This window comes from Panthera uncia (genome assembly GCF_023721935.1).
Source record: "Panthera uncia isolate 11264 chromosome E2 unlocalized genomic scaffold, Puncia_PCG_1.0 HiC_scaffold_20, whole genome shotgun sequence".
NCBI classification, from domain to species: domain Eukaryota; kingdom Metazoa; phylum Chordata; class Mammalia; order Carnivora; family Felidae; genus Panthera; species Panthera uncia.
Window position 1 is genome coordinate 6,549,733 of NW_026057589.1, and position 12,993 is coordinate 6,562,725.

At 47.8% G+C, this 12,993-nt stretch overlaps 1 protein-coding gene and 1 long non-coding RNA gene across 3 annotated transcripts in view; one reads left to right on the forward strand and one right to left on the reverse strand.

Moving 5' to 3' along the window:
• The window catches only part of LOC125916400 (uncharacterized), a 544,336-nt gene extending 534,070 nt beyond the window's left edge, over positions 1-10,266 (reverse strand). Inside the window, exons 1-2 of the long non-coding RNA XR_007455898.1 lie at positions 10,136-10,266; positions 6,067-6,235 (exon numbers count right to left, since the gene is read on the reverse strand). This is a non-coding gene — a long non-coding RNA (uncharacterized LOC125916400). The remainder of the gene's footprint in view (positions 1-6,066; positions 6,236-10,135) is intronic.
• Positions 1-12,387, forward strand: part of CDH5 (cadherin 5) — a 34,373-nt gene extending 21,986 nt beyond the window's left edge. For both annotated transcript variants that reach the window (XM_049622568.1, XM_049622567.1), the window contains 5 exons: positions 2,840-2,982; positions 5,039-5,163; positions 5,518-5,626; positions 7,948-8,193; positions 10,263-12,387. In XM_049622568.1, coding sequence (XP_049478525.1) covers positions 2,840-2,982; positions 5,039-5,163; positions 5,518-5,626; positions 7,948-8,193; positions 10,263-10,777 — 1,138 coding nt within the window. In that variant the 3' untranslated portion in view covers positions 10,778-12,387. The remainder of the gene's footprint in view (positions 1-2,839; positions 2,983-5,038; positions 5,164-5,517; positions 5,627-7,947; positions 8,194-10,262) is intronic.
• The last annotated feature ends 606 nt before the right edge of the window (positions 12,388-12,993 follow it).

Sequence of the window (12,993 nt, forward strand, 5' to 3'; positions counted from 1 at the left end):
AGAGAAAGAGAAAGAGAAAGAGAGAGAGAGAGAGAGAGAGAGAGAGAGAGAATCTCAAGTAGGCTCTGCACTGACAGTGCATAGCCCAATGTGGGGCTCAAACTCACGAACCTGTGAGATCATGACCTGAGCCAAGATCAAGAGCTGGACACTTAACCGACTGAGCCACCCAGGCACTCTGATCCAAGAATTTATTTAAGAGATTGATTTAATTTTTTTCTTTTCATTTACAAGTGGTAGGGTATTTTTTGTTTTTGCTTTAACTTGCTCTGTGATATAATACAACTGTATTTGCATCCATTTTTTCTAGAATATTTAAGATTTTGCTTTATATATTTCAATTTTTCTGTTTATAAAGGTTCATAACTATTTTACCTTCATTACAACTTATAACTTTTATCCTTATGAAATTACCCAACTTGTTCTGCTAAATACTTTGCCTTCGGTTCCACGTTGCCTGATGTTAAGTTTGCCAGTCCTGTTTTCATATTAGTCTTTGCCTGATAGAAGTCTTCCAACCTTTGCTTTTAACTTTTCTAACTTCTGCTTTTCACTTGGCATTAAGTTGTCTCTCAAAATTAGAATGTAATTGGCTTTGCTTTTTAATTTTTTTTTTTCTCAACGTTTTTTATTTATTTTTGGGACAGAGAGAGACAGAGCATGAACGGGGGAGGGGCAGAGAGAGAGGGAGACACAGAATCGGAAACAGGCTCCAGGCTCCGAGCCGTCAGCCCAGAGCCTGACGCGGGGCTCGAACTCACGGACCGCGAGATCGTGACCTGGCTGAAGTCGGACGCTTAACCGACTGCGCCACCCAGGCGCCCCTGGCTTTGCTTTTTAATCTAAACTGAGATGCTTTGGGTTTAGCTTATTTACATTTGTCATCAAAAATCATAGGTTTGGGGACGCGTGGGTGGCTCAGTTGGTTAATCGTCTGACTTTGGCTCCGGCCATTACCTTGTGGTTCCTGGGTTCAAACCCCACATCGGGCTCTGTGCTGACAGCTCAGAGCCTGGAGCCTGCTTCAGACTCTGTGTCTCCCTCTCTCTCTGCCCCTCCCTCACTCACATTCTCTCTCAAAAATAAATAAACAGTTTTAAAAAAATGATAGGTTTGAGCTTCCTGTTTTAAACCTTGTTACACATTTCTCATTTCTCAAACTTAATGGCTTTTTCCTTTCCTCCCATATATGCTAGAATCTTTTTTTTTCCTTTTTTTTCTCCTAGAGATTGGAATGTGATACATCCATTTTTACTTCTCCCAATGAAACTTACTTCTACCTGTAAAATTAAAAGTGTTTTCCTGGACATTTTCTACTTTGAAATCTCTCTCTCTCTCTCTCTCTCTCTCTCTCTCTCTCTCTCTCACACACACACACACACACACACACACACACACACGATTGCTTTCCTATGTACCATAAAGAAATCAATCATTTCATTTAATTCTTCTGAAAGCAGGCTGTTTTTGGTGGGGCACGGCAGGGATTAGCAGAGAGAGAGGGAGAAAGAGAATCTCAAGCAGGCTCAGCACTGTCAGCACAGAGACTGATGCAGGGTTCAAACCTACAAACCATGAGATCATGACCTGAGCCAAAATCAAGAGTCAGACCCTTAACTGACTGAACTACCCGGGTACCCCATCAGGCTTTTATTTTATATTGAGACATTTCTTAGTTAGATGAAATTAAGTTTTCATAAAAATTTTTCAAGACCCTATTTCTGTACATGATATACTTCCTGAGTTCTTGTATACTTACAAATACCTTAGTTCTTTTGCCTTATGTTAATAATACCAGATATGCTCCTATAATTTTCAGTCTATAGACACTTCCTTTAAAAATACTATCAATGGGGGCGCCTGGGTGGCTCAGTCGGTTGAGCGTCCGACTTCGGCTCAGGTCACGATCTCGCGGTTCGTGAGTTCGAGCCCCGCGTCGGGCTCTGGGCTGATGGCTCAGAGCCTGGAGCCTGCTTCCGATTCTGTGTCTCCCTCTCTCTCTCTGCCCCTCCCCCGTTCATGCTCTGTCTCTCTCTGTCCCAAAAATAAATAAACGTTAAAAAAATTTTTTTTTTAATAAAAATACTATCAATGTGTTCTAGAATTTAATTTTGTGGGGATATCTGAGATAAGTCTGATTTTCTTCACAAGAACACATTTTTCTGTCTGAACTCTGTTTAGTTCCTCCATATAGCCTTAAAATTCAAAAGTGTCATCAGGATATACATAAACATTGATCTCTTTTAGAAATTATGCCTCATATTAATGACCTCTTTTAATCTTTTAATCTTAGACTTGTGTCTTTCTTTAGATCGGAATGTTTTCTCTTATTATATCTTTTGTTACTACTTCTGTTCTATTTGTTCTGGAATTTTCCTAAGCAGTAGCAAATATATACTATATACCTCATATATATATATCTCATTTCTTCATACCTTTTTATTGATTTCTGGAAGAACTTTTCCATTTTTTACTTCATAAATTTAATTTCTTTTCGATCATTTCCTATCTATTCCAGCTCCTTTTTTACTTCTTCCTGGCTCTTGCCCAACCACCTTTTTATTAATGACAAAAACCAACCCCAGCTCTGGTGCACCTGATTAAAACTCCTCCTGCCACAGCTCTCAGAGTGCCACTGATGGAGTCTCAAGGCACCACCTCCAGCCCAGTCAGGGCAGCACTGCTAAAATCGAAGGGGTTATCGCACCTCCCTGATTCCCTCTAGGTGGTCGAACACAATGAGCAGTGAGAGGAGGATGGAGAGGACACAAGGGTTAGACCACGAGGGGTCTCCCCAGCAAAGAACAACAGAAAGTCATGAATTTCTCTCCCCTGGCAGATACTCCATCCGCACGACCAGTGACAAGGGCCAGTTCTTCCGAATAACCAAACAAGGGGACATTTACAATGAGAAAGAGCTGGACAGAGAAGTCTACCCCTGGTATAACCTGACAGTGGAGGCCAAAGAACTGGATTCCAGCGGTGAGTGGTCCCAGATGCTAGGGGACCTGGGCTTTTCTCCTTTCCCTCATTCCTTCAAAAGAGGCATAATCTGTCATTTTGGGGCTCTGGGGGTATCATAAGCTCCCGCTGAAGCACTACTTGGCTGGGATACTATAGAGCCTCTATCCCCAAGGTGTGGATGGACCAGCAGCACCCACATCACCTGCAACCTGGTTGGAAGGGTAGAATCCTGGGCAACCCCCAGACCGAATCAGAACCTCTTGCACATTACAGCTGAAGAAGCACCGTCACAAAAGAGCCTGCTAGATGTCCCTGTGATGAGAATCACTAAGGCACCTTTTAAACACAGAGCCTTTCCTAGAGTTTCTGGTCCAGTGATCCAGAAATGGGGCCAAGGAATGTGTATCGAACAAGTACCACATGATTCTTATTACCATGGATGTTTGGAAAAGACTGTCTGGGGGGAAAGGAAGGGGACAATTTATATGCCAGTCAGTGGGTTGAATTCAAAATATGAAGCAGCTTCCAACTTCAAGATTATTAGGTTCTCAAAAAAAAAAAAAAAAAAAAAAAGATTATTAGGTTCTCCAGATTAGTGTAACTTTTGCCAGAGAGAAAGGCAAGTGTTGGGATTTTAAAAAATTTTTTTAATGTTTTATTTTATTTTTGAGACAGAGAGAGACAGAGAATGGATGGGGGAAGGTCAGAGAGAGAGGGAGACACAGAATCTGACGCAGGGTCCAGGCTCTGAGCTGTCAGCAGAGAGCCCGACACGGGGCTCGAATTCACAGACCATGAGGTCATGACCTGAGCCAAAGTTGGAAGCTCAACCAACTGAGCCACCCAGCCACCCCAAGTGTTGGGATTTTATATCCTTTACTTACATGAGAAAAATCACAGCTCCAGGAGATAGATTAATATCCTCGCCTTACCCAGGAGACCACCAGGGCCTGGGCGGGGGCGGTGACTTGACCAAGGCCCCACTGGTGCTACCCTAGAGTGTCCCCTGCCTCCTTCTGGGCTTCCCAGACTTGGTCATCACCCCTGCCATGGCACACAAGCTCCAACTGTGATGGACTCTTGCGGGTTTTCCAGATCAGTCTTTACCCCTTTCTTCCCCATCTAATCTCATTCGCACATTTTTAAACGTTAAAGTAATGGTTTGTTGTTCATTTTACAATATGGGATGGGGCGCCTGGGTGGCTCAGTCAGTTAAGCGTCTGACTTCGGCTCAGGTCACGATCTCGCGGTCGGTGAGTTCAAGCCCCATGTCAGGCTCTATGCTGACAGTTCAGAGCCTAGAGCCTGCTTCGGATTCTGTGTCTCCCTCTCTCTCTGCACCCCCCACCCCACCGCTCGCATTCTGCCTCTCTCTCCCTTAAAAAATAAATAAACGTTAAAAAATGTTTTAAATATGGGAAAAACTGAAAAGAAGAAAATCATTCCCCTATAACCCCACCATACAGAGATAATTACTGTTGACACTTCAGTGCACTTTCTCTGGTCTTTTTTTTTCTATACATATTTTCATGTAAGTGAGACCACAATATTTATATAAAAAACAGATCCTGCATTTTTACTTAGCCTTATTTCACAGCCATTTTCATATAATACTAAAATATCTTTATTACATTTTTAAATGTAATTTACATGGGCATTGTAAATAGCCACATGTTCCATTCTTTGAAAGTGGTTTAATATGTTAACCCCAACTCACTTAGGTTGTTTACCTTTTAATTATTTTGTAATAAATTAATTTTATTTATTTAAATAAATTATATTTGTTTAATTTAATTTAATTAAAACTTTCTTTAATTTGCTTGCATTGTTTACCTTCTTGATTCTTACAAGTAACTGTTTAGTAAACATCCCTGTGCATGAAGCTGAACGCCCTTCCCTTCCTCTCCCAGCCCTTTCATCCAGAACACCAACCCTGGCCCCTCTTCCAGAGGTCCATAGCCCCCTCTTCCTGCAAAAAGGTCACCCCTCCAGGACTCCCCATCCACATACTTTCTACCCCTGGGACTGGCATCAATCTGAGTCAATGGCAGTCAGGAGCCCTTTCTCCCTGCAGGGTACTCCACAGGCAAAGAATCCATTGTCCAAGTCCACATTGAAATTATGGATGAAAATGACAACGCTCCAGAGTTCGCCCAGCCCTACGAGCCCAGAGTGTGTGAGAATGCTGCCCAGGGCAAGGTGAGTCCATTCAGCTGGGAGGGTGAGGCACGCTCACAGAAGATGGGCTGAGAGGCAGCACCTCCCACCCACGGTCAGCTGGCATTTCACTGAGCTTAATGTAACCTACACAACAGCCTTGAGGAAAGGTGATGTTATCCCCACTTTATAGACAGAGAAACTGAGGCTCAGGGAGAACGTATGAAGAATACACTGGTGGGGAGGTTGGTCCAAAGGGTGGCTTTGTGGAGACTATTTAGGTTAGTGTTGCAGAAAAGATGCAGCCACGGTCAGATCTGATACCAAAGTCACCATCACTGATCCCCCAGCCACCCCAACACCACCACTGACTGCCCCCCATTTTCCACATTCCAGCTGGTCGTGCAAATCTCGGCAATAGATAAGGACGTAACGCCGCGAGATGTGAAATTCAAATTTTCTCTGAGCACTGAGGACAGCAACTTCACCCTGACAGATAATCACGGTATGCATCAAAGTAGTCACCTTGGCTACTGGCAAGGGCAGGGGCACAGTTAGTTGAGTCTTGAAGCACCAGGGTCAAGAACCAAGCCAACCAAGTGGGGGCAAGCCCTCACTGGGGTCTTCAAGTTACAGGATATTTTGTACAACTCCTTACGGGGCTGTGCAATGATCAGAGCTAATCTGGCCAAACTGCCAAGTCCACATTCTCCATAAGATGCTCAGGTCAGCAAGGAATATAGAATAGATATGGGGTGCAGACGCTTGCTCAGTTCACGATCTAGCCAGTGGAGTCCTTCCCACACTGGATCTCTATGCTCAGCACAGCTGCAAATTCTCTATGAATTCTGAGGTCACTACCAAAGAGTCAAAACTGGAAACGTGAAATCCAAATGCCAAGAATACAGTGAACTTTGTCTTATTTCAGCTACAATGACTACTTACCACCAGGTGGCCCCAGGACAGGATCTGGTCCACTCCTCACAGCCCAGAGTCTGTGATATCAGCAGTGCCAGTCAGAGCTTCTGATGAGCATACACTTACAAGAGTGACGATGCTGAGCTGACTGAATTCCAGGCAAAAGTAGGCATGCTTCCGTGGCCTCAGTGGCTTCCTGAGGAAAACAGAAAATCCCTCTTGGGTCTAATAGAGCAATCCTTCACCCAGCACAGAGTAGCGTTCCTGCCTTTCTCTGATGGCAAAACTGTGGCGGATGAGGATTCATTCCTGTATAGAAGAGCCAGTGCCACCTGTGAGGAAGGTCAGGGTCCCTGAAGGTGGAAGGCAGACCCAGGGGATCACCCACAGACTCATCCTTAAAGAGCCATTCTTAGAGAAAAGGTGGCCACGATGTGTTGACGGTCAATTACAAACCATTCAAACGTTCAGCTGTCTTTAGTAGTAAACAATGTGGCAAAAATACTTGTCACCCCACCCCCCATCTCCACCTCAATCCCACCTCAGAGGGGGTCTGCATTGGCATAGAAAACTTAAGTGCCACCCCAAAGACACCCCATGTACAACCAGGAGGGAAGCCTGTTGGTGCCAGATTCACTTACAGGATGAATGTCCTGTTATGATATTAAGTGAATGTAGTGAGAAATCTCTAATTTCTCTCAAAGTATCAATGGCCATATAGCTATTATTTTTAATTATAATAGACATGGTTACTTAGTAGCAAAATGTAATGAGCTTTCATTTGAAATCTAAAAGACAGACCCCTTTGCTTTGGGAGCTGACCCAAAGGGAGTCAGCTTCCTGAGGAAGCTGACCCTGCAGGGCTAGATAAATCCCGGAGCAGGGAATCCCTAGACCCTCTGGCCACCAGCATCATAACCTCCCAGAAGCCTACAAAAGGCAGATTATCTGGCGTCTGATCATGAAATGTGGGTGTGGGAGATGGGGGGAGGGGTAGGAAAATGGCAGCGAAGGGGGAGCAGGGCTCTGAAAATCTGTTTAAAAATCTCCCTGGGGGATTCTTCAGTACATGGAACCACTGACCGGAGCTGGGAGGGGCAGCCAATATTTGGGCCAAAGCGTATGTGCAGTTCCAGCCTGCCTAGGACATCCTCAGTTACTGTGTCATTCCTTTGGTGCCCCAGGGAACATGTGCATTGTTTTCACTTTCTAATGGATTTTCAGGAATAGCAGAAACAGCCTTCAAAGTTATCCCAGTGCTGAAAGACTTTGAAAAACTATTTTTCCCCATTGTCAAAGCTTGCAAAAATGCATTAATTGAGCCCAAAGAGAACCACCTGTTATTGCAGTAGGGCTAGGAAAGAGGAGGTGGGGGTCAGACGTATCAGTTGCCCACAGAAACAGAAGGCAAGGACTTTACATTTTGGCCAAGCCATTCTTTTTTTTTTTTTTAATTTTTTTTAACATTTATTTATTTCTGAGACACAGAGAGAGACAGAGCATGAGCATGGGAGAGGCAGAGAGAGAGGGAGACACAGAATCCAAAGCAGGCTCCAAGCTGTCAACACAGAGCCTGATGCGGGGCTCGAACTCACAAACTGTGAGTTCGTGACCTGAGCCAAAGTCGGATGCTTAACCAACTGAGCCACCCAGGCGCCCCCTGGGCGAGCCATTCTTAAAGGCTATGTCAAGGCAGCTGCCCAAAATATCCCCTCTCTGGAGGAAAAGACCTGCACTCAAATGGCTGAAACATGAGGCAGGGGATACAAAGGGCAGAGAAGCAGACTGCCCATGGGCTGGTGCAGTCACGGAGGGTCCCCTGGAGGAGGCAAGCCACATCATCAGTGTGCACGAGGGGACAGGCACTCTGGAAGCCAGAGCCTGACTCTGCAGCCCCGGTATTTCCAGATAACACGGCCAACATCACAGTCAAGTACGGACAGTTTGACCGGGAGCGTGCCAAGGTCCACTATCTGCCTGTGCTCATCTCAGACAACGGGAGGCCGAGCCTCACAGGCACCAGCACACTGGTCGTGACTGTCTGCAAGTGCAATGAGCATGGCGAGTTCACCTACTGTGAGGAGATGGCTGCCCAGGCAGGTGTCAGCATCCAGGCGCTGGTAGCCATCTTCCTCTGCATCCTCACCATCACAGGTCAGTGCCTACGATGGGGGAGGGAACGATGGTGGGGAGCGCTTCACAGGAGGAGGAAGAGACCAGGGATCCAGGCGCAAGCCTGCTTCCAGCCCATATCCCACCCTGGGCCTCAGGGTTCCGTAGCAGGACAGAGGAATAAAAGCTCTAGCTCCCTGGATGCCAAAAGGTGGGGGTAGATGTGGGGGGAAAGGGAGAGTTCAAGGCCTTTCCCTTACTTTAAAATACCTCATATATGACATCCATTCATTCATTCATTCAATTTATACGTTTTGAGCACTTACAGCATTCTAGGCACTGTTCTAGGCATTTATTTCCATGAAACCTATTTTGAAAAAAAAATCCTCTTCGGGGGGAAAAAAATAGAAAATTTAAAAAATTCCAGCTTAGATAGCCGCTAGTGGCTTCCTTTCCTTTTTTAGGATTCCTCCAGACTTGATATCTTTTTTTTTTTTTTTTTTTTTCTCTTGTTTGGGCCTCAGAAATTTTAGGAGCATTTTAGGCCTTGCCTTGGTTTGGGTTACTCAGGAAGCAGACCCTGGGACAAGGACTGGGGTACAAGTGGTTTATTTGGGAAGTGCTCCCAGGAAGCCCTAGAAGGAAGAGAGGGGAGTGAAACAGGGAAGGGAGGCAGCTGACGAAGGAAGCATTGTCTCACAAGTTACTAGTGAGGGTCACTGGAGCTCCCTGTCACTGGGGATGGAGAAGCAGCGGGGCACTGTCAGCAAGAGTTTATCCACCAGTTCCCCTCAGCTAACGGTGGGGGGGGTTCCTCCCAGTGGAATACATTCTCCTGCACCAGCCCTGAGATGGGGCAGGGGCCGGCCCTCTAGAGGAAAGTTAGAGATCTCCCTGTCACTGAAATGATAGGCCCTGGGGGTGAGGTGCGGTTCCCACGTTATGTCCTCCAGGCTTTTCCTGCCAGTGGCTCTCCTTAGAGGCCCCCTGGGTGTGCCACCTTCCTGAGGCTTCTCTGGCAAAGAGTCTAGACTCAGAACCCCTTTTAATAATAATTAGTAATAATAATGACAATGACATCACCACCACACGTAGAATACACTTAATCTCATAAGTACCTTGCCAAATATAAACAAAGCAGGGAAGTCATCACTTTTATCTTATAGACAAGGAAACTAGAGCTCAGACAGGGTGTCCCAGCTTCTCTTACATACGTAACAGTTTGTTAAGTAACTCAAGGCCAGAAGGACAGAGTCTGGGGGATGCTGTGACCTAATTTTAGGAGCTCTCTGTGCCACACGGACCACCCATCCTCAGGGGTTGGTGACCCTCGCAGTCACACCCCTCAGAGCTCTGAGCAGGGTCAATATCTACACCACTGCCCAACCACGGGACCCCAGGCAAGCCACTCAGCCTCCCTGAGGTCAGTTTGCTTAAGGGTAAAATGGGGAGAATAATACCTGCCCTGAGTGAAATAACACGAGAACGTGTCCAGTATGGAGCCAGCACATATCCAATAGGTGCCCAAGAACAGCTGCCGTGAGAGCCATGGGCAGCATGCCTGCCAGCACCACCGTTATCCAGCAGCAGCAGCAGCACAGCCATCAACAAAACAATGGTTCGGAATCTCCGCACTCGGAATTTCAACTCCATTCCCTTCCCCATTTCTTCTCCAACCTCTGGCCTCCCCACCTTTGCACACAACATAGAAGGATTTGCCACAGTGGTAGGGGGAGACAGGAAATGTGGACGTAGGTAGATGGGGTTGAGACTGGCAGGAGAGAATGAACTTAAGGGAGTCCCACTCTGTTCCTCTTCCCCCACCTCCACCAGTGGCTATGACAGCCAGTCAGGACCAAATCCCCAGGGAAGGAGGGTCTGTCCCAAGGGGGCGGGAGGCACGACTCTGACCCACGGAGGGCGGAGGTTGCGGGGGCGGGGGGGGGGGGAGGGGGTACCCACAAGGTGTCTAGACCAAACCAACCTCCGCCTTGGCCCAGGTGTCGCTGGGATGCTGGGCTGGCCCGGGAATTTCCAGGGAGGAGGGGAGGACGCAGGTGAGCCCCAGAGGGCCAGCTGGGCCGGGTCTGACTAGCTCTGGCTCGCTGCAGTGATCACCCTCCTCATCTTCCTGCGGCGGCGGCTCCGGAAGCAGGCCCGCGCCCACGGCAAGAGCGTGCCCGAGATCCACGAGCAGCTGGTCACCTATGACGAGGAGGGCGGAGGCGAGATGGACACCACCAGCTACGACGTGTCGGTGCTCAACTCGGTGCGGCAGGGCGGGGCCAAGCCCCCGCGGCCCACGCTGGAGGCGCGGCCGTCCGTCTACGCGCAGGTGCAGAAGCCTCCGCGGCACGGCGCGGTGCACGGCGGGCCGGGGGAGATGGCCGCCATGATCGAGGTGAAGAAGGACGAGGCCGATCACGACGGCGCAGGCCCGCCCTACGACACGCTGCACATCTACGGCTACGAGGGCTCCGAGTCCATCGCCGAGTCCCTCAGCTCTCTGGGCACAGATTCATCCGACTCGGACGTCGATTACGACTTTCTAAACGACTGGGGTCCCAGGTTCAAGATGCTGGCCGAGCTGTACCGCTCAGACCCCCAGGTGGAGCTGGTGTACTAGGGAGACGTGGGCCTCCAGGTCTGGGGACCCAAACCTCTGCAGCGCGGGCCAGTCGGACAACAGGCACTGAGCCCGCAAATTGTAGCACTGACACCCTAGCCCAGCAGCCCTTCTTCGTGGGTCCCAGAGAGTTCACCACCTCGGGTAGCAAACTCCAGGTCCCTGAAATGTCCAGGAACATACTTCAAGTGATAGCTACCCCCTAAACTCTGGAAGATCCAGGCTGGTGTTCTGTCTCGGCTTGGACATCCATAACCCTGTCACCTGGGACCACGGGTCCTACTCAAAGACTTGCTGTGGCTCCTTAAAGCAGCTTATGGTTCAAAAGCCAGGGGGAGATCTTCCCCAACCCCCTCCCCCCTCCCCCGGTGAGGTTGGTGAGATCCTGGTGCCTGTCTGCCTGGAGCAAAGGGCATGGCCTGTGGGGCAAGACTCTCTGCAGCCCAGTCCCACCAGAGACTGGAACCATCCATCATGCCAGCCCTGCTTGAACTTCCTCACACTCTCCCAAGTCCCCACCACTCCCAGCCTCTCCCCAGGTCTGTCAAGAAGGATGAGTGGGTCCCTTGACAGCTACCAAACTTGGGTCCCGAGGTGACCTCGCTGGCCTACCACACCTGTAACTGCTGTACTGAGCACTGAAAATTCAACCAAAGTCAGGAAAACGGCTTGTTGAACTTTGAAGCAACTGTGAATCCATCCTGGAGGGACAGTGGAGACCAAGTGTGACAGATCATATGCTGAGGGCCACCTGCACACCCACACCCTCGGGAGAGGGCCTGGAGTAGCTGTGACCCCAATTTGAGTCTCATCGACACCCCATCAGTTTTGCCTGGGAAGTGGAGCAGATGTTCCCCAGAGCAGAAGACCTCTCCCCTTATCTTCCTGGCCCAGTCACTCCTTCACTCTCTTTCTCTGTCTCTCTCTCCATCTACTCCTTATCTCTTGACTTGAAGGCCCTCAAGATGTGACCCTCAGCAACTCTGGTCAAAGTCCAAACCCAAACATGACTGCACAACAGAACTGTGTCCTTTGCCTTTACGCACCTCGTTTGTTGCCACATCTCAGGAAACCCTGGCAGGGCCTCATCCCTCAGGCACACCCTGCCTTGCCCATGCCCTGTGGTCATCTGTGCATCTCCCACTTTCAGCTAAATCTGGAACATTCCACCGCAAACACACCCTGGGGAAGTGGCATCACTCAACGGGAGAGGGCAGGAAAGGAGGCAAACTCTCCAATTCACGCTTGGTCATGGACTGAGGTTCCCCTCTGGGCAAGGGCCCTCACATTTCAGGAGACTGTAAATAACACTTGACTTTTTTTTAAACCAATAACTACTATATATATATATATATATATATATATATATATGTATATGTATTTTTTTTTTTACTAATAATACTTACATATTTCTAGCTCTCACAAACATAGAATAAAGGTTTTTGCATAATAAGTGGGTTGCTATTTAGGTTAACAATTTTAATTCAGATTTTTTAGTTGGATGAACAAATTCCTGTAACCTTCTTTTTCCTATCATTGTAGTTATTGCTCTAGTGATAATAACTATATATTGGCCACACTGGTGCATGGGACGTACTGTATTTTTTTATACCTAAATAAAGAAAATTCTTGAAATCCTTTTATTTCTAGAGCTGAATAAGCTCATGTGAAACACATACACACATACACATTATCACCACCACCACCTTCATCAAAAAAGGAACCCAGGGTGCAAGGGGATATTTGCAATTAGGATTTCAGAGACACTCACTCTGTATTGCAGCAAAGAATAATAACAGACACCTAATCCAACCCCCTTTCCTCCCAGAGCCCAATGCCTTCACTTGGCGTCTGTACATGCCCCCCCAGTCCTATCTCCACCCTACACAGTAGGCAGGGCCTGTGGAAGCTGGAGCTGCCACACCATTTCCATGATGGGGTTAGTGAGAGTCATCAGCAGTGAGGGAGGAAGACAACCTCTAATTGGCTGATTGACAGGAGTGAACAGGTGGCACTTTATTGGGGTGTCTGGGCCCAATATTGGGGTCCTGCCTTGAAAACCTCACGATCAAAATGAGAAGAAACGTCCTTGTCAGACTCAGGTCTTGAATTGAGGAAGTGGGGGTTGAAGTTCACTTCATCAAGGCCTCTGCTCCTTGACCCCTACCAGCGGGGATTCCTGGGGATTATTTCTTCCAGGGATGGTATTTTGTAAA